At 42.8% G+C, this 23,087-nt stretch overlaps 1 protein-coding gene across 1 annotated transcript in view; it reads left to right on the top strand.

Moving 5' to 3' along the window:
- The first annotated feature begins 3,579 nt into the window (after nt 1–3,579).
- Cd38 (CD38 molecule) overlaps nt 3,580–23,087 on the top strand; it is a 49,357-nt gene continuing 29,849 nt past the window's right edge. Inside the window, exon 1 of the mRNA XM_008826885.3 lies at nt 3,580–4,131. Within this exon, the coding sequence (XP_008825107.1) occupies nt 3,890–4,131 (242 nt within the window). The 5' untranslated portion in view covers nt 3,580–3,889. The remainder of the gene's footprint in view (nt 4,132–23,087) is intronic.

Below are 23,087 nucleotides of genomic sequence, written 5' to 3'. Positions count from 1 at the left end.
TCTTGGGTTGCTTTTGTCTGAGCAACATGAAAAGCAGTTAATACACCTGCTTGCATTTGGGAAGACTTCCTGAGGAAAAACCACTGAGGCTGAGAAGGGTCTGCAGCCACCATGTAAGTGCTGGGAATCGAACCTAGGTCCTCCACAGGAGCAGCCAGTACTCTTAACTGCTGAGCTGTCTCTCTAGTCCCCACTGGCATCTTTATACAAAGAAGAAAATGAGGTCACAGACTGTTAAGGAGGGACCTCCCTGGCTAGCAAAGACACAACAAGGGGCAGTCTGCAAGTCAAGGGGAGAGGTCTCAGAAGGACATGGTCATGCAGACACCTTGATCGAGTTTCTAGCCTCCAGGCAGGTAAGACAATGCATTCCTTTCGTTTAAGCCGCTGAGCTGGTACTCTTGTGGCATCTCTAGCAGACAACTGCACTCAGCTGCCTGCTTTTACCATTTCCTCTAAGCCGTGGGTGTGGTTGAATAAACAAACACTAGTCACTAACTGGCCTGTCATTGAACTTCTGACCACTTAATGACACCCTGAGAACTCTCCCCTCCCCTGCCTGTTTACTCTCCTGTCTCCATCTGTGTTCCGCCCCCAACAACGAAATGACCTTTTTTTTTTTTTTTTTTATTCCATGAAGAAACAATTAGGAGAGAATGCCCCTGTGTCATTGTCACCAAATCCACTAACCTTCCAACCCCACACCATATTTCCCACCTCTGTTTTGTGAGGTGCTGGAGCTCCTGTCCACACCCTCACCATGCCTCAGATTCTTCTCCTTACCCATGAACCAGGCCCTCAGAAAATTCCCTCTCTCCTGCATTTGTCACATGTTACTGATCTAGTGACTGACCTTGTCATCCTGTAAAAGTGCTGTGAAAGGTCTAATCTCAGAGCAAAATGGTCTCTCCAGAATCCCAGTGTATTTCCTAATTTCTCATTACTGTGACAAAATGTCTAAAAGAACAACTGAAGAGAGGAAAGTTTTATTTTGGTTCACAATTCAAGAGGACTTGGTTCATGGTCTCTTGACTCCATGCTTCTGGGCAGAACGTCATGACGTGGAAGGTGCAGCATAGGAAAGCTGCTTACTTATGGCTAAGCAGGAGGCAGAGAGCAGGGCAGGAAATGGCCAGGATAGCATACACCCACAGACCTGCCAGTGGACTGCTTCTTCTTGGTTAGCTTTACCTCCTCAGATTCTACAATTTTCCAAAATAGCACCCCTGTCTAGGGACCAAGAGTTCCAATTATGAGCCTATGCCATCACACCCTGCATTCTCCAATTATATCCTTATTTCTCTGTTCCTTTTGACAGAAAAAAAAATCCCTCCTCCTGAAAACAAATTCAGTCTAACTTACTGATACCACATTCACATGTTCTCTTGATCCTTCTCTGGTGGGCTGTGTCCTCCTCATTACTTTAAAATGCTCCCTCTTGGGGCTGGAGAAATGGCTCAGTGTTTAAGAGCTCTTGTTGCTCTTGGAGAGGTCGGGAGTTCAAATCCACATCCATGTCAGACAGCTTCCCTTCTCATGGGGGAATAACCTGAACAATGACCTATAACTCCAGCTACAGGGGATCCATTGTCCTCACCTGCACACATGTGGTATACACACACAGACGCGTGCACACACACACACACACAGAGAAACATATACACACGTAGACACACACATACACAGACACAGACACAGAGACACACACACAAATAAAAATAAAATGGATCTTAAAAAAAATAAAACATTCTCTCTTGTCAGTGCCATGAAGAGTTTCCAAGCTTCCTGTCCTTCTTTCTCGGGAGTCACCAAACTCTCTTTGCTGGAATCCCTGCATCTTTCTGGTTTCTGCTATAGGAAGGCTCAATGGCTGAGTCTTTGGAACACTTGCCCTCTGTCTATGCACACAGTCTCTCTATGACCTTGCTTATCCTCTTGGTTTTAAAAATTGTGCTGAACCCTTGCCATCGCCCTGTACGTCCTACTGAAATTGATGCCTCCTCTTCCGGGTCTTAAACTTACATCTGCCCAAACAAAAATTCTCCATGTCTTATCCCCAAACCAAATAGACTTCATGCCAGTTTTCCCATTTCTCTGCATAGCAACACTGATCCTTCTTTCGGTCAGTTCTCAGATCAAAAATACTGATATCACCTCTGACTTTTCCCATCCTTAAATAAATGCCACATCCTAGTCAGCAAATGCTATTGCTTCTACTTTCAAACTGTTTCCAGAGTCTGATTCTTTTAAAATTTGCCATTTTGAAGGCTGGGCATGGTGGCACATGACTTTAATCCCAGCACTCGGGAGGCAGAGGCAGATGGATCCCTGTGAGTTCAAGGCCAGCCTTGTCTACATAGCAAGTTCCAGACCAGCTGGGATTACAGGGAGACCCTCTCTCAAAAAAAAAAACCAAAAAAAAAATGTTGCCATTTTGTTATTATTCTGTTAAAGTCATCATATCTGGTCCACGTTTCCACCTCTGCCAGCTAAGATTTATTCTCAATACCAAAGCCAGACTGAGCCTTTCACATGACATGCCAAATCAGCTCAGCCACTGATTTGAATGGTTTAAAAATGAAATGTGGGCCAGTGAGATGACCTTCCAGGTAGACGTCTGCTGTGAAGCCTGATGACCTGAATTCAATGCTGAGGGCCCACATGATGGAGGGAGAGAACTAACTCCTCCAGGCTGTCCTATCATCACTGCTATACAGTGACACATGAGCATCCATGGACATACATGGAGAGAGAGAGGGAGAGAGAGAGAGAGAGAGAGAGAGAGAGAGAGAGAGAGAGAGAATCACAGGGTCACATAAAATAGTTAAACAGAAATGTTATTTTAAAAGTTAAAAAAGGTGAAATGCACACTTCAAGAAGCCTTCCTGTCCTATAGAGTCACAGATTACCTGCCTCCTGCTACCCTCAAAACGCCTCTCTCCCTCAATCCTCTAGTCTTACTACAATGGCCACCTTGCCGCTCTTGAAACAGGCCAAGGGCTTTCCTGCTTCAGAGTCTACATCTAACATTCCCTCTGCTTGGAAAATGACTGTCCTATAGAAACCTTTTGCATGATCCCTCATATGACTTAGGTCTCTGTTTGAATGTGGAAACAGACACCCCCTTAGGAAAGGGGAAGTGGGAAGAGCCACTCTGTTTTTTGAGTTCCCACTTGGGATGCAGTATTACTACATATGAGACACGCCGTACATGTAAAATCGCATCCCCTCAGTAGCTCTGTAGAGAAAACAGCAATAACATTTATTTAGTAGTGGATTACTACATCTCAGGGAGTAGTGTCTTAGGGAGTCTGCTAAACACCTTGGATAAATTAACTCATCCAGTCATAACAATCCTGTGAAGAAATTAATATTGGTCTCTGCTTCATACAGAAGCTTAGAGAGGTTAATTAACTTGACCCAGCCAACAGCCAGGGCTGAATTTGAACTGATGCTCCTTGGAGAGGAATCAGACTTAAGTTGAAAGTTTAAGGGTGTCTGAGCAGGATTTTATCAAAGCTAAGTAGAGATGGGGAACTCATTCCCAGGCAACGGCGTCCTGTGAACAGAGAGTTGGGCAGCCTTCCAGGGAACACATGTAGGAAAGCATTAGGGGTGCCGGTGATAAGTGCTGGCCAGGAGTAAAGGACTGTTCCAGTGTGCCTGCTGAGGCTTGGGGTCCATGGGCTCTGCAGTCTGGAGTGCCTCTTGAGGCCCTTTAAACCCTCATTGGTCCAGCCACCAGTGGAACTCTGTAGCAGGGGGTTGGGGGGTGGGGGAAAGGAAGCAGATAAAAGGCAAGTGAAAGCCGGAGGTGCAGGCTCCGAATACCATCGGCCAGCACTCGCTCTCTTCCTGCCTAGCCTCGGCTGACCTCCTCAAGGGCCCCATGGCCAACTGCGAATTCAGCCAGGTGTCTGGGGACAAACCTGGCTGCCGGCTGTCTAGGAGAGCCCAGATCTGTCTTGGCGTGGGTCTCCTCGTCCTGATCGTCGCCGTAGTGACAGTGGGCGCAGTTCTGTGGCCGCGCTCACCCATGAAGTGGCGTGGGAAGCCTACCACGAAGCATTTTTCCGAAATCTTCCTGGGACGATGTCTGGACTACACTCAAATCATCAGGCCTGAGATGAGGTGAGTGACGTCTGGGACACACGCTGGGCACCGAGCACAGCCGGACTCCGCAACACAGCTGGAACCCAGGCTGGGAGCGGTCCTGATCGCTCCAGACAAAGCATCCTGTGTCGTAGAATGCCGGCTGTGGGCAGTGCTGAGTAAGGTTCCCGGCTGAAAGTCTGTCCTTTGCTACTTGTCAGAGCCCCTGGCCGCCCCAGCGTGCCCGCGGTGCTGATGCTGGCGCCGCTTGCCCGCCAACGACCCTCAGCTGAGCTCCGCTGAGATGTGGCCTGAGCCGGCCTCTGTGAGCCCAGGCCGCCCCCAGCCAGAGCCGAGATCCAGGGACAGTGACTCCCAGGCGCAGGAAGTTGACATTTTCCGTTGGCACACGGTTTCCCCCCTGCCGCCGGGAAGAGGGTTCCAGGTGACACTTAGCTAAGTCGCTTGGGGTGGAGGAGGAGGAGTCAGAAAGGACAGATGACTGTACGTCGTTTTATTCATCTTTATGAAACATCACCCTGAAGTAATGTCTCATGCCTATAACCAACCCCAGCACTGTGGAGCCTGGGTCAGGAGGATTGTCATGAGTTCAAGGCTAGCCTTGGCTGCATAGCTATTTAGTGAATTCCAGGACAGCCTTGCAATACAAAGTAAGATCCAGTCTCAAAATACAAACAAAAAACAAAAACCACCTCCCTACCCCCAAATCAAACCCAAACAAAAACAACCATAAACAACTTTTTGGTTCTTTTAACACTCAGAAATACATGTGACCCTTAATAAAACAAAACAAGGGAGCTGTAGAGATGTCTCAGCAGTTAAAAGCACTGGCTGCTTTTCCAGAGGACCCAGCAGTGTGTAATTCTATTTCCAGAGGATCAGATTCCTTCTTCCGGCATCCACAGACACTGCTCGCTTGCGGTGCACTTACATATGCTGGCAAAACACCCATTCACACAAAATAAAATAAATAAAACAAAAATAAAATATAAGACAAGATAGATTTTAAAACCTGAAATATTACTCATTGGGTCAGCTGCATCCGCTGGGTGAATCGGTACAGAGCTTGGGAAACAACCTACATGAGCCTGTGGAAACGTCCCTCCAGCCAGGACCCTCCCTGCCTCTAGAGAGAAGGGCTTGTTGCATTTCTATTACTAGGACTGGGTTTTGGTGTAGAACTAATTTCCGAAGTAGAACAGAAAGCAAAACAGGCTGGGAAAGCGTTCAGGGGAGCTGTGTTTGTTCAGTGTTGAAATGCCCATGTGTTGAAATGCCTGTATGGTCTGGCTTTCCACATGCTCAGCGGTTCTGGTCTTGATACTGGTCTTAATTTTGAAAATGCTCATGTAGAAATATTCCCAAGTTCCTGTTAAATATTCTGTTTGCAGATTAAAAATGGCTTTGACAGTTCAATCATTTTTGGTAAATTCATGCAGTACTTGGATGAGTACATCCATACAGCAAGCTAGATACCCAGAATCAGCTTAATGTGTGTGCAGCATTAAAATTGTACATGTGTCTATGAGCATTGTAATCCACATATGTTTATGTATATGGATTCAGCAAATATTAATGTATTCATATTTATTTAAATGCCAACCCAGTTAAAAATAACAGAATATAGCCTGTTGATATTTTAAAGTTTTATATTCATTTATTTATTTATTTATTTGGTGCGTGTGTATGTGTGTGTGTGTGTGTGTGTGGTGGGGAGGCATGCATGTGTGATGGTGTACGTGTGGGAATCAGAGAACAATCTTTGGGAGTTTATTTTTGCCTTCCATCTTGTGGGTTCTGGGATCAAACTCAGATCCTCAGATTTGGCAGCAAGCATCCTTGTCCACTCACCCATCCATTGACACAGTCTGTTAATATTTTGATAAGTATCTTTCTACATGTCTCACTGTGCACACACAAACATGTACTTACACACATTTTATAAAATTGAATTAGTGATGGTGCTTATTGTATGCTGGGACTTACAAAATATCCAATCCGTAATCTTTTGGGTTTTTAAAAAATATTTTATTAATTCTATTTTATGTGTATGAGTGTATTGCCTGCATGGAGGTAGGTGCACACCCGTGTTGTGCAATGCCCACAGAAGTCAGAAGAGGCCGACGGATCCCCTGGAGTTATGGATGGTTGTTAGTCCCCACGTGGGTGCTGGGAATTGACCCTGAGTCCTCTGCAAGATCAGCCAGTGCTCTTAACTTCTAAGCCATCTCTCCAGCCCCCAATCTGTAGACTTTCAACAACCATATCGTTGTTGAGAATGCAGTTCAGAGGTAGGGCTCTTCCCTAGCTTTCACAAAGTCCTGGGTTCATCCCCAGCATCACAATAAGTGAATGAATGAATAAACAATAGATCATAATAGGTTAGAATAAGAGAGAATCACACAAAAGACCTACCATTGGTATCGTCATTGACAGATAAAGAGTTACAAAGTTTGAGTAAATTTCCCACATTTGCTTGTAGACACAGAACTCCTAGCCATGGTCTATGCATGTTTTATAGATAGACTGGCTGCAAAGTTTATAGGCCATGCAGAGACCTTTGAAATAGAGAGACGATAATACTAATAACCATGAGTCAACCAGCTTAACTGGAGCACATGGTACCTTGTCCTCCAGGGGTTTGAGAATGTTAATTTAGAAGTCATACTGTTTAGCTCAAATCTGGCTCTGTGGCACTGTGACTTTTGACTAGTTTCTCAATGTATCTCCTAGTGTTCTCGTCACGTATGATGGAAACACAGAGTACCCAGCACCTGGACAAATGACAGGACTAAGGAATAATCTCGTCCTAGTAAGTGCTTAAAATGCTATTGCTGTGAAAGTGCAGTGCTGCAGACCCCTCTCCACCACATAAAACACCAATTAAGCACAACCATTACATGGATTTAAGCCACACCAGTGAGTCAGTGCTCCAGTGCTGGGAGTTGCATTGTTTTTAATTTATTGAACTGACTTGTTAGCACTTAGTGGCAAAGGCCTTTCATGTTGGTACACAAAGTTCTACCTCATCTTTATAGGGTGGATATAATCATTTCTAGTTGACAAAAAATTATTTTCATTCAATTTATTTATTTGCTTACTTTTGGGGTGGAGATCCATGCCACAAGGCATAAGTGGAGGTCAGAGGACAACTTGGGGGGAATCAGTTGTCTCCTTCTACCATGTAGATTTTGGGGCTCAAAGTCAGATTGTCAGGCTTGGCAGCAAGGACCATTATCTTCTGAGCCATCTTGCCTGCCCAGTTTCCAATTTTTTAATCCTATTCATTCATTCATTCATTCACTCATTCACCAAATATTTGTTGAGCCCCTGCTGTGCTCTAGGGAGTGATCTTCCCTTCTAGGGAAGGGACAGGAGTGCAGATGAGTTCCCATTCGCCAGTGGCATCTTCAATGTCTACCTTCATGCACATGTTGGACTGTTCTATATGGCAGGTTACCAATGATGGACTGTCAAGTGGGAAAAGGATGCATATTTTAAGTTTTAGTGTCTTTTGAATTCCAGATGTTTCCAAATCCCCTCCAAAACTGCTTCACTGCTTTACATTTCCACCTCAGCCTACAAAAGGGCCTCCTTCACCATGATCTGCCATGACTGTGCCTTCAACTTTTTTAACTATGAGAAAAATAGCATCTAATTGTTCCCCAATTGCCAGTGAGTCTTATTAGCATGTTATCTGGTGTTTGATTGTTTTTGTCATTTAAATTTTGTTCATATTCTTGATCCTTTTTGTTGATTCATTTACTTATTTATCTTAGGGGGCATTCTTTATGTCTTAGGTAATATTTACACAAACACACAAAGTGCCTTATAACCACATCCTTGAAATGCCCACCCCAAGAACACATTTCACTGACAACACCTTGAGTTTAATTATTAACCTGAGGACATTTCTTATTTTGATACCCTTATCAAAAAGACCAAGAATGACAGTTTTATTTTCAAACCTAACAAATCATAACTTGGAAATGTCTGCTCTTTGAGTCTGCACTAGGAATAAAGAATTCTTTCATCTTTTTCTGTCTGCACTTTATCTTACACAGCTAAAAAAGAACGGAGACTTCTGCTCTGAAGTCTTCTGAGCCAAATCCTGGGTTCATGAGGTTTATTTTGTACATCTCCATTTAAATGTTTTTAATTTTGTTTTTGTGTGTATTAGTGTTTTGCCTGCACGTGTGTAGGTGTACCACGTGCATGCAATGCCTGTGGAGTTCAGAAGAGGGTATTGGATCCCCTGGAAATGGAGTTACAGGTGGTTGTTAGCCACCATGTAGGTTCTGGGAACTGAACATGGGTCCTCTGCAAGAGCAGCCAGTGCTCTTCACTGCTGACCCATCTTTCTAGTCCCTGTACCTCCATTTCTGTGGTTGGCAGAGTTCTCATACTTTATGTACTTCATGCCAGGGGCCACCTTTCTTCCAGCCTCCAATAAACACTTCCTGTGTGTGAGGCCACATGAACAGTCTCTTGAGAACTTCCTTCTTCTGCATGGCATCCTGTCAGTGCTAAACCACAGGGTCCCCAAACAGAAATTATATATAATATAATCAGAGAGAGAGAGAGAGACAGAGAGAGAGAGAGAGACGAGAGAGACAGAGACAGAGACAGAGACAGAGGAATGGAGGAAGAGAGAGAGAGAGACAGAGAACTACTAAGGAATTGGTCCACGTTAGTGTGGAGGCTGGTAACACAAATATCTGTCCTCTACGCCAGCAGGTTGGAGCCCCGGAACTGCTGATGCTGTGGCTTGGGTCTGAAGGAAGTCTGGCAGGATCCCCTTTCCTCCTGGATCTTTAGTCTTTTTCTTAGGGCCTGGTTAGCCATGGCCCATTTACAACTATGGAGGGTAAAGTACTTTGCTCCAGCTCTATGATTTGAGTTAATCTCACGTAATGAGACATCTTCACAGCAGCAACCAGATGTGTTTGATGAAAAGCCTGTGTGCCATGGCCTCATAGAGACAACCCTTCCAACGAGTCATCATGCCTTGTTTTAGGGTTCTGTTATGCAGTATCTTATTGCCAGGTACCATCTCTATGTCACTATAATAACCTACCATCCTGAAATTCAGTGACTTGCAGTACCATCATTTACTAAGTCCCATGGTTCTGTGGATAGACAGGGGTCATCTGGGGGCCTGCTTTACATGATGTCACACCTGAGTCTGCCATTATCCAGGGCATCATTCAAGACGTCTCGCTTGCATGACTAGTATCTGGGTTCACCTGAGATGACCAGGCCTCTCTCTTTGAATCATCTCAGGGCCTCTCTCTCTTCATGTGTTTGCTCTACATGGTCCTTCCCTGAGACAGCTGGATTTCTCCAGGACTCCCACATTCTAAAACTGGAGTCTGCTGCATCCTCTAAAGCTTTAACCCCATAACTGCCACCCTTTCAGGGTCACAGGTTATCAAGCCAAGATTAGCCCTGACTTGAGAGGAAGAGAAACAACCCTCCCTCTCCATGGGGAGAATATTCTGAGGAAAGCTTCAGCCTTTCACAGTTGTTTTGGGAGCTTATTTTGTTTTTATTTCCTTCTTGTCTTTCGTTATTGTCACTCTGTTGCATGTCTCACACCCTTAAAAACCTTCTGGGAACTAGAATTACAGTGACAAACATGTAGGACATGCCTCCAGGAATATTACCTTCCCAAGTTTAGAAACTTTTGTCCAGGGATATGTTTTGAGCCCCCAATAATAGTGCCTAAGTTGTAAAAGAAGTTCTAAATATTTGGTTGAATCAAATAAATGTCACATTATCCAGTATATTATAAATACTATAAATAAATATATACCATATAAATAAAAATATAATCCATATTACTATGTTCAAATCTACCACTTTGTGTTTGGGGTATGTAGACTAATTTTTCTTTTGTGAGACAGTTTCTTTACAGGTTGCATGATTTTATGTGTGTGGGGTGCATGTACGTGCACATGTGTGTGGAGACTAGAGGAAAACCCCAGCCATTGTTCCTCAGGCAAAGTTCAACCTTTTTTTAGATAGGGTCTCTCTATTGGCCTGGAGCTTGCCAAGTAGACTAGTTGATGGTCATCAAGCCCCAGAGATCTTGCTGTCTCTGCCCCCCCACCCCCAGTGCTGCAATTACAAACACAGGCAGCCATACCCAGCTTTTTCTGGGGCTCAAGCTCAGGTTCTCACACTTGCAAGGCAAGCACTTCACCAAGGGAGTCATCTCAGTATTGCAGTTTCCATGGTTTTTATCTTTTTTACCTGATCCTTTTCATTAACATTACTTTAAAAAAGTTCTTATCCTCACAAAACTCATTAGCCGCCTGTCTTTTTTCTTTCTGTGCTGGGGTTCAATGGCCAATTTCTATTATCAACTTGATTGGATTAAGGTGCACCTGGACCATGAATGAATCAACTTTTAGATGTGTCTGCGCAGGCATTGCTAGAGATTTAACTAAGGAGGGAAGACCCATCCTTACCTCAGGGACACCATCCCATGGGCTGGGGTCCTGGGCTGGAAAAAAGGGGGGATAGTGGATGGATACTCTTATTTCCCTTTCCATTTCTCTGCTTCCTGGTAGGGAACATGGACCAAGCCTTCTCTGCCTTGGATTAAGGTGCACCTGGACCATGAATGAATCAACTTTTAGATGTGTCTGTGCAGGCATTGCTAGAGATTTAACTAAGGAGGGAAGACCCATCCTTACCTCGGGGACACCATCCCATGGGCTGGGGTCCTGGGCTGGAAAAAAGGGGGGATATTGGATGGATACTCTTATTTCCCTTTCCATTTCTCTGCTTCCTGATAGGGAACATGGACCAAGCCTTCTCTGCTATAATGGACTGTGACAAATAAACCCTGCCTTCCTTGAGTGGCTTTTTGTGAGTTGTAATGATTAATCAATATTGATTGCCAACTTGACAAGCTCTAGAATCGCCTAGAAGTCAAATCTCTGGGCTCCGAGGGAGTTTTTAGACTGGGCTCGCTGAACAGGGATGACCCACCCTAACTGTGGGTGGCGCCATTCCATGGGCTGTGATTTTGGACTGAATAAAAAGGAGAAAGACAAGTGAGCACAGTATTCATTTCTCTCTGCTTCCTGATTGTGGATACAATGTGGCCTGCAGCCTCCAGGTTCCTACCTCTATGATAGACCTCAAACTGTTAGCTGAAATAAACTCTTTCTTTTAAAAGTTGCTTTTGTCAGGTTGTTTTGTTATATACCAAGAGAAAATCAATGACTATCTCAGTTATTTGTTCTTAATCACAAGTAAAGTAACTAATGCATGCAGTTTAAACCCAGGGTCTTATGCATGCTAATCACACACTCTACCCTGAATTGCATTCCAACGTCATGTGCAGATGGGTATCAGAGCTTGACATTGGTTTTATGAAGCTCAGCCTTCTGTAAATTAAACCAGAAGCATTAAATGCATAATATTTCTGAACAGACCATCCCTGGTTCTGTTGTTTTGAAGGTAACTCTACAGAGTAACCTCTGACCAAGACGACCCTGGGCATGCTGTCTGAAAGGCACATGGCTAAGACTCACCAAAGTGTGCACAGAATGTCAGCACTGAGAGCATTTCTTGGCACTGTGGGAGAACTCATGTGACAGTCAGGGCTCAGAATATGTTCAGGGGTTGAGCAGAGCCTGTAGGTGGGAACGGAGAGCCAGCACACAGAGCAAGATATGTCTCTAGAGAGGGATGATGACTGCAGTTTCAGGAATCTCTCATCTTAGTGAAGATCAGCTTCGCCTATGGAGGATGGGGATGGCAGCCACTGCCATGCTAGCAGAACGGGAGATGCTGGTGGTCCAGCCAGCAGTACAGGGTTGGAGGCAGGCATTGATCTGAAAGCTTCTCCATCCCAGCTGACCCTGGAACTCAGAGAGGCGCTCTAATTCACCTCTACACCTTTCCAATATATTGCTCATCATATTCTGGTCTCTTTCTAAGCTTGCTGAACTGAACTCACTTGTGTCAAAATAAAGACAGTGTGGACACAAATGTAAATAGCATGGGACTGCTGGGCGCTCTTCTAAGGCTCACAGTGGCTGCCTTTACGGATTCCGTACTATCGTCTTGTGGGTTTTTTAATTCCTTTTCCTTTCTGCTTCTCCTTCCTCTTCAAAATTTCAAGATTTTCTAAGAGGCTGATTCTGTATTTTTACTTCCCTACAATTCCCACTTTAATGACCTCATCATTTTATTCAAATCTACTCAGATGTGTGTACTCACTGGAAGAAAGCAGAACATTATTACAAACCCATGGTAAAGACTACAGTTCTTAGACTGGAACTTCCAGAACATGAGCCAAAATAAACCGGTTTCCTTTATATAAGATTATGCCAGGCATTTCATTGCAGTGACAAAAAGCTAACAGAAAAATGTCCCAAACAACCACCAAATTTAACAGCAGGTGGCCCAGCTCATCACAGCATGAAAGCATTTTTCCAAGTATAAGTATTTAAAGATAAGAATTTGGCTTCAGAGCACATAGAGCCACACACATGGAGATTTGTTTATTCATTTGCTACAGGCTTGAAAGTAACCAGCTAAAATGTAAACCAATCAGGACTTGGAGCCAGAGAGGCCTGGATTTTAATATTCATTTATGAGGAAATCAGTAAAATGATAAGTTCAGTTCAAAGAATAGTTTGAGGAACTGAGTATCTGTAAATATCTAAAAATGAGGACTGGCGAGATGGCTCAGTGGTTAAGAGCACTGATTGCTCTTGCACAGGACCCAGGTTGGGCTAACAACCATCTGTTACTTCAGTTCCGGGGGATCTGACTCACTCTCTGACCTCCGTGGGCATTTCACAACATGAGTACCCTTAAACATATGTAATACACTCATACACACAGAATAAAAATAATAAGCCAGGCGTGGTGGTCTCTCTGACCTCCGTGGGCATTTCACAACATGAGTACCCTTAAACATATGTAGGTAATACACTCATACACACAGAATAAAAATAATAAGCCGGGCGTGGTGGTACATGCCTTTAATCCCAGCACTGGGGAGGCAGAGGCAAGTGGATCTCTGTGAGTTCAAGGCCAGCTTGGTCTACATAGCAAGTTCAGGCCAACTGGGGCTAAAGGAGAGACTGTCTCAAAAAGACCAAAAAAAACCAAAACAAAACAAAACAATTTTTTAACCTAAAAATGAATATTAGACTTAGGCAGATTAGAAATAAAGGAAGCTAATGTTCTAGAGGGTAATATGAAGCTAGAAAATTCGAGAATATCTTTTAAAAATATTTCTGATGTATTTATTTTTATTTTGTATGTACAAGTACATACAGGTGCCTGCACATGCACCTGTGTTATGCAGTGCCCTCGGAGGACAGAAGAAGCTGTCAGATCCTCTAGAACTGGAGATAACGTAGGGTAGTTAGCCACTATGTGGGTGCTGGGATTTGAACCTGGGTCTTCTGCAAGCACAGCCAGTGTTCTTAACCACTGAGCCATCTCTCCAGCCCAAGAATATCGTTTTATTGCAGAGAAATTATTTGCATCTGTAACAGACAATAACGGTAGGTTACCATCTGACTTGACGTTAAAAAGTAACAAAAGCCAAATTGTACTAATTGATTCTTCAGTAAATCTGTTCAGCATTACCCACCTTAGTCCATTTTTATTATTGTAATGAAGTACTGGGTGTTGGATAATAGACAAAGGAAAGAAGTATGTAGAGCTCACAATTTTGGAAACCTAGGAACCTGATGCTGGAGTGCCTGGCTCTGGGGAGGCCCTTTTGGCTGCCTCACATCGGGCAGGCTGCCGGCCTCAGAGACTCTGTGCAGAACTGATCGCTTAGTCATGCAGAAAGGCAGAGACCAGGGAGGGACCAGCTGGTTCTTACAACAGCCTGCTCTTTTAGGAACCAGCTTCCTCCAGGAGACTAGGATTAGTCCTTTCTGAGAGTGATACCCCACCTTCTATTCTGAGGGTGATTTAAGCACCTTCTATTGGTCCCCACCTCTTTTTTTTTGTCTTTTTGAGACAGGGCCTCCCTGTAGCCCCAGCTGTCCTGGAACTCACTATGTGGACCAGGCTGGCCTTGAACTCACAGAGATCCGCCTGCCTCTGCCTCCTGAGTGCTGGGACTAAAGGCATGCACCACAACACCCACCTCTTAAAGGTCCCACAACGTCAACAGTACCACAAGGGGGACCAAGGTCCCAGCATGTAAATCTCTGGAGTTCGCACTCAGGGCCATAGCCAAGCCGCAGCAACACCCCAGCATCGCACTGAAAAGACATGTCCTTATTTTGGCATTTGTTCTAAGATCTAAATATTTCCTGACTCATTTATTCGTTAACACATACAGGTATTTCTCTGTAACTTGGGGAACTAATCTTGGGACCCTCCGTATCCCCAGAAGGCTACCAAAATCAATTATGTGTTAAGTCCTTTCTATAAAATCATGAGGTATTTTCATATAATATTCAAATTGTCTCTTAGGTCTTCTCTAGATTACTTACAATACTGAATACAATAAAAATGCTATGCAAATTATTGTTCTATCACGCAGTCTAGAAAATAACCTCTTTATACACTTGATACAGATATATATATATATATATATAGAGAGAGAGAGAGAGAGAGAGAGAGAGAGAGAGAGAGAAACATCTGTATATGCTTGCTACAACTTATTTTGAATATTTTCAGTCTGCAGTCGGTTGGATCCACGGATGCGACACCCACAAGCACAGAGGGCCAACCGTGTTTCTGCATGCCTGCAAACTCTTTTAGATCCGAACAGTGAGCAAAGCACACGAAGTTCTTTGAATTTATAGAACGTATAGTCTCAAAGGTGGAGGCAGACATGAAACAAAACAGGAAAACATACAGTACAGTGAGTGGTGGGCAGAGCTGAACTGAACGTGGACAGGTGTTTAAAGCTGCAGTTACGGGCTGGTTGTGGCAGGGAGTTTAAGGGATAGTCTGTGTATCAGTCACTTTCTGTTGCTGTGAGAGAAACACTGACCCAAGCAATTTGTAGAAGGAAGAGTTTATTTGAGCTTACGGTTCCAGGGGAATTACAGTCCGTCATGGCAGGGAGGCATGGTGGCTGGAGGTGGCTGGACCAGGAGCAGCAGAAACTAAGCTCTCACATCATCACACAGGCACAGGAAGCAAGAGAGCGACTGGAGATGCGGCAAGAACTCTCTAAGCCCGCCCCCAGTGACGTGCTTCCTCCAGGATAGCCGCACCTTCTAAAACCTCCCAAAACAGCGCCACCATGTGGGGACAAAATCTCCAAATACTTGGAGCCTAAGGGGGACGTTTTCATTCAAACCACCACAGTCTGGGAATATGCGTTTTTCCCTTTTCCCTTTCTTCCTGATGGGTCCCAAACACAGACTCACACACAAACACAGATACACAGACACACAGAAACACACACACACAGAGACACACAGAAACAAACATACACACATCACATACCTCACTTCCAACAACAAAAAAATAAAATTTTAATTATGTTGGAATAAAATAAGGAAAGCATCACTGTGTTCAAGTTTCCAGGATTTTCTCAAAGACATACTTGATTTGTCCTAGAGTCACACTTCCTATTGTGTAGACGTGCATCTTAAGTTTTCTTTATTATCATTTTCTCTCCATTTACAAATACGTATTAGTGTGTTGAACGCAATGGCCATTTGGCTTAGGATTTCCCATCACTGTTTTGGCTGATTACAGTTTTGTGATACTATTTGTTTAGAGTTTAATCTAATTTTTGCTTTATTATTATTGTGTGTAGGTTTTTGAGTGTGTGTGTGTGTGTGTGTGTGTGTGTGTGTGTGTGTGTACGCATGTGCCATGGTGCACCTGTGGAGGCCAGTGCTCTCCATCTATTGTTACATGGGAATTAAACTCAGGTGGTTCGGGCTTGGGCAACAAGCTCTTACCAGCTGAACCGTCTCTCCAGCCCCTGTGTTATTTAATGTTTTTCTACCACCTGCATTACTTGTAAACTGACAGCAGCTTAGAGTCAGTTAGACGTGAGGATGGTGCAGGAATGCTTCACAAAGGGAAGTAAAGCTTCAGCATCACATCAAGAGACTCAGAATGCCACACTGCCCCACTCTTTGAAGGTTACCAGAGCTGGGCGTTAGGTGCCTGGCCCATCCATTCTAAAGATCCATGAAGACTTTTCATTCAGTCGGTTTGGTGGCATTTGATGATAGTTCTATAGGGATTAGAAAATTAATGTTTTCCAACTGGAAGGTTCTTTTCTCATGTATTTATTCCAGTTCTTCTAAACAGAGGGCTTTCTGCACTATTTGGTTGCCCCAAGAGTTCATAAACTAAAGATTGATAGGTGCTTGATTCTTTCTCTTTATGAGTCACTTGATAAGGGTATTAATCGGGTTCTTCACAGAAGCAGAACCAGCAGAATGTGCGAGTTGATAATGGCAAGGGGAGGGGGCATTAGCGAATTGGCTCACGTGGTTGCAGTGACAGAAATCTCACAACGGGCCCTCTGCAGGCTGGCGACCACAGGATGCCAGAAGCATTGCTCAGTCCAAGTCTGAAGGGCTCAGAGCCAGAGCAGCCAATGGTGTAACTTTCAGGAGAGCACCCAAATCCCCAGGACCAGGCCAGCTGCAAGTCTAAGTCCTGGACTCCCAGGGCCAGAGAGCCTGACCATCTGATGCCCAGAGCAGGAGAGAACACTATTGGAGCCAGAGACCAGTCCATCTGCTTTTGTTCTCCACATGCCCCTGACTGTGGAGCAGCCCACTTTGAGAGCAGGATTTTCTCCATTAGTACACTCAGGCTCTCACACCTATATCTTCTGGAAACAGCCTCACTGACACATCTAGCTTTCCAAATGTCTAAGTATTCCCTTATTCCAATCAATTTAGCACCTAAAATTAGCCATCAAAACAGAATGAGTTGATGCTGTATCGACCCCCAGAGATGCACAGTAGGTTTATATTTCAGTATGATTATGAACTCACAGTCTTATTTGATGAGCAACAATTCATTCTTGCCACTGTTCTATTCATTGTCCAAACTCTTCCATCTTTGGCCAACTGAGCTCCCTTCAAATTGATTCCATCACATTTAAATATTATTTTATTTTTAATATTTTATGTATATGAGTGTATTGCCTGCATGTATGTAAGTGCACCCATATTATGCAATGCCCAAGGAAGTCAGAAGAGGGCATCAGATCCCCTGGAACTGGGGTTACTAATGGTTGTTAGCTGCCATGTGCTAATGGCACTAATGGTTGTTAGCTGCCAAGAGCAGTCAATGCTTTGAACCGCTGAGCCATCTCTCCAGCCTGATTCTTTTATTTTAATCATAATGAGGTGTCCCAAGCCCACCTTGTAATTCTCTTGCCCTAGAGACAGGATTGTTCATTATTACAAGGAATCCTGACTGCTTTTGGTGGTAATAAAATTTAGTATATCAGAGTATTACTTGATACCAGGCTCCCATGATTTTCTGGACTTTTAGTGAACAGTTTTAGAAGACATAGTCTTTTAAAGGAGAGACAAATACATACCCATTCATATTTATGATTTCAATCCAAAGCAAAAGTTACAAGGTTTTTAATATTTTTATGCTTATGTCTTGCTTCTCTTACACTGAAAGTCTTAGTTTGTAATGACAATATAATTGTGTTTGCACTCTATATATCGGATAGGTACTTATTAAATATTTACTTTTACACTCACATAGTTGTTATTGTACCAAAGTATTTACTACGTGATGTTAATTTTCTTCAAGTTTCCTCTGGAACTTCAGACACAGGACACGTGCCAGTCGTGATATAGATTGCAAATACTGTGTACTGGTGTGTCACATCTTAACTGAAGGATCACTCTGGCTGCCTTGCTGAGAGTAGATAGTCGCAAGACAGGCTAAAACCTCAAAGCCATTCAGAGGCTCTTGAAGTAATATTGCTTTAATCGACTCCAGTGATGTTACCATTCATCCTAAACCAATCTTGCTAAAGTTATTGATCCATTGGCCAGTTTCCAGCCTTCATCTTTACTTGATCAATCAGAATCTCTTGAAAGATCCGAATTCATTCCCTCCTTCTGAACATTTTCTTCCTCTACCATCTCTATATAGACTTTGCTCCCAAGTTTATAGCTTTACCCAAGACCTTTCTCTAGTACCCCGAGACTCACACAATCCAACTTTCTGTTGAAAAATCCCCACTTGGATGGTGGTGGACATTGCAAAGCTCATTTATGCAAACCCAAACCTCTGAGGCCTTTCTCAACTCCTTTCTTTCCCTTTATGAACTAGAAACTATTTTTCTAGTAGCTCAACTGGAAAATCTTGGCGTCACTTCCCAGTCTTCTTTTTCCTTTCACATTTCATATGCAAGTACATAGCAGAGCAAAGGGGTTCTACTATTAAAATGTAGCCCGGGCCTGGTGTGTGTGCATGCCTTAATCCTAGCATTCAGAAGCAGGAATATCATAGTTCAAGGTCAGTCTGGATTACATGGCAAGTTTGAGGACAGCCTGGGCATAAGCCTCGTCTGCCTTCACCTCAGACAAATGTATCCAGAATCTACCCACTTCCATCATCACTGTCCAAGTCGTAGTCACCTCTCATCTGAATTTTGCTGAAAAGAATATAAACATGATGGTGTCTGAATAAAAAGCCATGACCAATGGAAGAGAGTGGGTGTTATTGAGAGGCACATGCTTTTTAGTGGGTTGAGAACTCATCCCAGTAAAGAATACCTCCAGAGTTCCATAATCCTGTGCTTTTTACAATCGACATATCAGTATCAAATTGATTTTTACAGGAAAAAGTAGTTTTTATTCTTTACTTACCTAATTTTTTAAATGAACAACTTAATGGAATTATATAATTTAAGATATTAAGCCTAAACAAAGTTTCAAAAAGGTATATACACATTCGAGTGAGAAGAAGCAAAATTTCTTGTTTCTACAGAGTAGTCTAGGAGCTGTGATGAAGACAATTTCTTTTACAGAGGAAATGGACACTTAAAAAGTATAGCTTAGGAGAACTTTTTTGTCAAAATGACTTTAGAATTGACCGGCTATTATTCTTGCTTTTAAAGGACTCTCTTAGAAACTGATCAGATCTTGGGACTGGAGAGATGTCTCAGAAGTTAAGAACACTGACTGTTCTTGCAGAAGACTCGGGTTTGAATCCCAGCACCCACATGACCACTAACAACTGTCCATAACTCCAGTTCCAAGGGATCCCACAGCCTCTTCTGTCCTCTACGGTCATTGCACGGCAAGGGTGTACTTATACATGCATACACATAAAATAAAAATAATAAATAAAATATTACAAAAAGAAATTGGTCAGATCAAAAAAATCACAAAGACCAAAGTTATGTCAAAGGAGAAATGGATGCATTTAAGATGTTGAGAGATACAAGCAAGAAGCTGAGTGAGAGATGAAGTTAATTAGTTTTCTGTGCATGTGTGTTTCAAAGGGTCAGAAAGGGGAGGTATGGTTATGTCACACACTGATATGTATGGGAACTAGAAATCATTTTATCAGTAAATACCCACTCTGGAGGAAGGGAATGAAGAAATAAGCAACAACCAAGATTAGAAATACGAAGTCAATCAAACAAGATATTATCATTTTTATTCCTTTGAATGACAGTCTTTTTTTTTCTCTAACAATGAAAATGAAGCATGTCCAGTGTAGAACATTTGTTAAAATTAATGAATGCAGGATGAAGAATATAAAATCAATTAATCCCCAAGAAAAACCCAGCAAAACAAATATGTAAAACTTAAGCTGGCTGGCAAAAATATGTTGTATATTGATCTGCTTAAAAGTATAGCTTAAGAGCCAGGCTATGGTGGCGAATGTCTTTAGTTCCAGCACTCGGGAGGAAGAGGCTGAATTTCTGCGAGATTAAGTCCAGTCTGATCTATATAGCAAGTTCCAGGCCAGCTGGGGCTAGAAGAAGATTCTGTCTCAAACAGACACACACACACACACACACACACACACACACACACACACAGCTTTAGCATAAGTAGTTTTAACAGCATAGTTCAAGTACTTAATAATGTATTTTTTTAATTGCTATGTTCCATTTTCCATGTCCTACTAGAACATGTTAAACATTGTACACCCACATTGGAGAAGGCAGCTTTATACATATGATCTTGAGATATTTTGAAACTAGTGTAATTAAATTTGAAGAAAGAATAGAATAGAAAGTTCCCGTAGGCACATTGTTATATGTCCACTACCCATATTCCTCCCGATACTGTTCCAACGCTCTTTTTCTCTTATTGAGACTGCCAAGCAAAGATTATGAAGTCATTTCTGTCTTTGGCATTTCATAGATTAAATGGGATTAAATTCATAGTAAAATTGATTATCTTGGGTCCTGTGAGTAAGAGTTTACTTGTATGTTAAAGTGTCTGTAGTGGTGTAAGTTGGCAGACAGGCTGACTAGACCTCAGTGGATGGACTTGCACAGGGGAACGTCTGGGGACACTGACTTGACACATTGGGCCTTAACACGAATGACGGATTATATGAGCTCCAGTGAGGGGGCTATGAGATGGTGCTGGTGGGGGTAGGGGGTATAAAGGTGATTAGGATTGTTTGAGATATTCTGAATAAAATACACAAAAGTCAATAAAAACAATTTTTTAAAATCTCTTTTGGAATTCTTCAAGGACAGAGACTGAAAACACCCAATTGGACAAGATTTAAAAACCACAAAGGGATGTTTGAGAGTTATTTGTGTATATATTGTATATATTTGAGAGCATATTTGTTTCATACCTTTTTTTCCTGTTTTTGTTTTTATTTATTTGTTTGTTTTGGTCTTTCTGGCACAGGGTCTCCTGTAGCCCCAGCAGGCCTGAAACTCAATATGTAGACCAGGATGGCTTCAATCTTATAGAGATCCACCTGCCTCTGATCTGGAGTGCTGGGATTAAAGGCCTGTGCAACTATGCCTGGCTCTTTTTACTTTTTATTTTTTCTGTTAGAAATAACATGTTACAGGTAAAAAGTTAGAAACAGCCCTCCTTCCAATCTTTCCCCCTTTACTCCAATTCTTTCTGCCCTTTCCTCAGAGGCAGATGCTGCTGTCTGTTTCTTCTGTAGCTTTCTAGAAATGTTCTCCGTGCAAAGCACCCATGCTTGCTTTCAACACAGAGCCCTCTCCTCCGTGTCTCACTTCCCTCTGCTCCTTGCTTACCAGCATAGCTGGCTCCGTCTCACAGTTAATAGAGCGTCCACCATATGAACTTACTGTACCTTGATTTACATCTAGGTACATTTTCATTGTTTTAATTTTTCCAATGTTTCATAAGGAATGCTATGATAAAACTTTTCTATCTATCATCTATCTATCTATCTATCTATCTATCTATCTATCTATCTATCTATCATCATCTATTTATCTATCTATGCATAACACAGAACCCTAGGAATAAACTTGCTAAGTTAAATATATACTACTTTTTATTTTGAAAAAAAAAAAAAAACCCAATCTCTCCACACAGCAGTTCTCTCCCCGAGGCAGGGGACATTTCCATTTCCGCATCCTCACTAGGCCAGGTTCTGGTCAGAAGAGAAAACATCAGCTCAGTTCTGTTCTCAATTTCTGTTTGTTGCATGCTTTCGTCTTGTAGAATTAACAATTTTTTTTTCAGGGAATGATATTTGACAATGTTTATGACATTGCTTTTGAGACTTATTCATGCACGGATCTGAGTCATAGCTGGTTGATTTTAACTGTGCCCTACTGAGTGACCACACGGCCCCTCATCACCCTAGCCTGTTACTCTCAGGTCTTACTACATAATGCTAACATGTGCATGAGTACGTAGGCATAGGACTTTTGGAGGGTGCTTAGGGGTGAAGTTTCTGAGTCATTAGAGTGTACCACCTTACCTTGACGAGGTGTGTTAGTTTGCCAGAGTAACCATAATAAGGGTCTGTACCTTGTACAGTTTCAGTAATAGGAATGTACTATGTGACAGGCTGGAAGCAGCAAATCCAAAATGAAGGTCTTACCAGGAGTGGCTCTGGGGGATGTGAAAGAGACTGTCCATACCCCGCACCTAGCTCCTGCTGTCTTGAGGTGGCCTTGCCTTGCAGGAGGAGTTCCCCAGGAGCCTTCATATTATCTTGTGTGTGTCTCTGTCTTTGCATCCAGCTTTTCCTGTGTGTGTGCATGTGTGTGTGCATGTGTGCATATGCATGTGTGTGTATGCCAGTGATCAGTACTGGGTCTCTTCCTCTATTGTGTTTATTTGCTTGTTTTTTGAGACAGAGTCTCACTATACAGAGTAGGCTAGCCTTGAACTCACTGAAATCTGCCTGCTCCTGTCTCCCAAGTGCTAAAATTAAAGGTGTGCGCCACCACACCTGGCCACCTTAATTTTTTGAAACTGCGTCTCTCAATGAACCCGGTGTTTACCATTTTGTTGTTGTTGTTGCTGTTTTTAAAAAACTTTATTTAGAATTTCATAAATGCGTATAAAGTATTTTGATCAAATCCATGCCCACTCCCCCTCCCCTCCAACATCTCCCATATCTCCCCATCACTTTTTTCTGACAACTTTTGTGTCTTTCTTTCTTTCTTTCTTTCTTTCTTTCTTTCTTTCTCTCTCTCTCTTTCCCCTTCCTTCCTTCCTTCCTTTCTTTTTTATGGGGATTTTTGCTACTTTTACATTCCCCCCTCTGAAGGGGTATCCCTAAAATCTTTTAGGGATTACATAAGAGCTCCCAAATACTTTTGACATTTTTGGCCTTTGGAACAGAGCATGTTGCTAAGAGGCCCAAGGACATTTTGACTTTTAGCCCAGAAACTGGCTACTTTTCTTTGGAGTTGTTATACCCTAACTGCCTAGCCAATTCCTACCTCCTATTCTTATCACACCATCCTCTGAAGAGGTTACTCAAATTGCCAGTAGGGAATTGGGACGCAGACCATTTTCGCTTCTTCGATGCTGAACAAGGAT

The sequence above is a fragment of the Nannospalax galili genome, unplaced genomic scaffold (genome assembly GCF_000622305.1).
Source record: "Nannospalax galili isolate Female #2095 unplaced genomic scaffold, S.galili_v1.0 scaffold271, whole genome shotgun sequence".
NCBI lineage: Eukaryota > Metazoa > Chordata > Mammalia > Rodentia > Spalacidae > Nannospalax > Nannospalax galili.
This window is presented reverse-complemented; position numbering and strand designations above follow the sequence as displayed.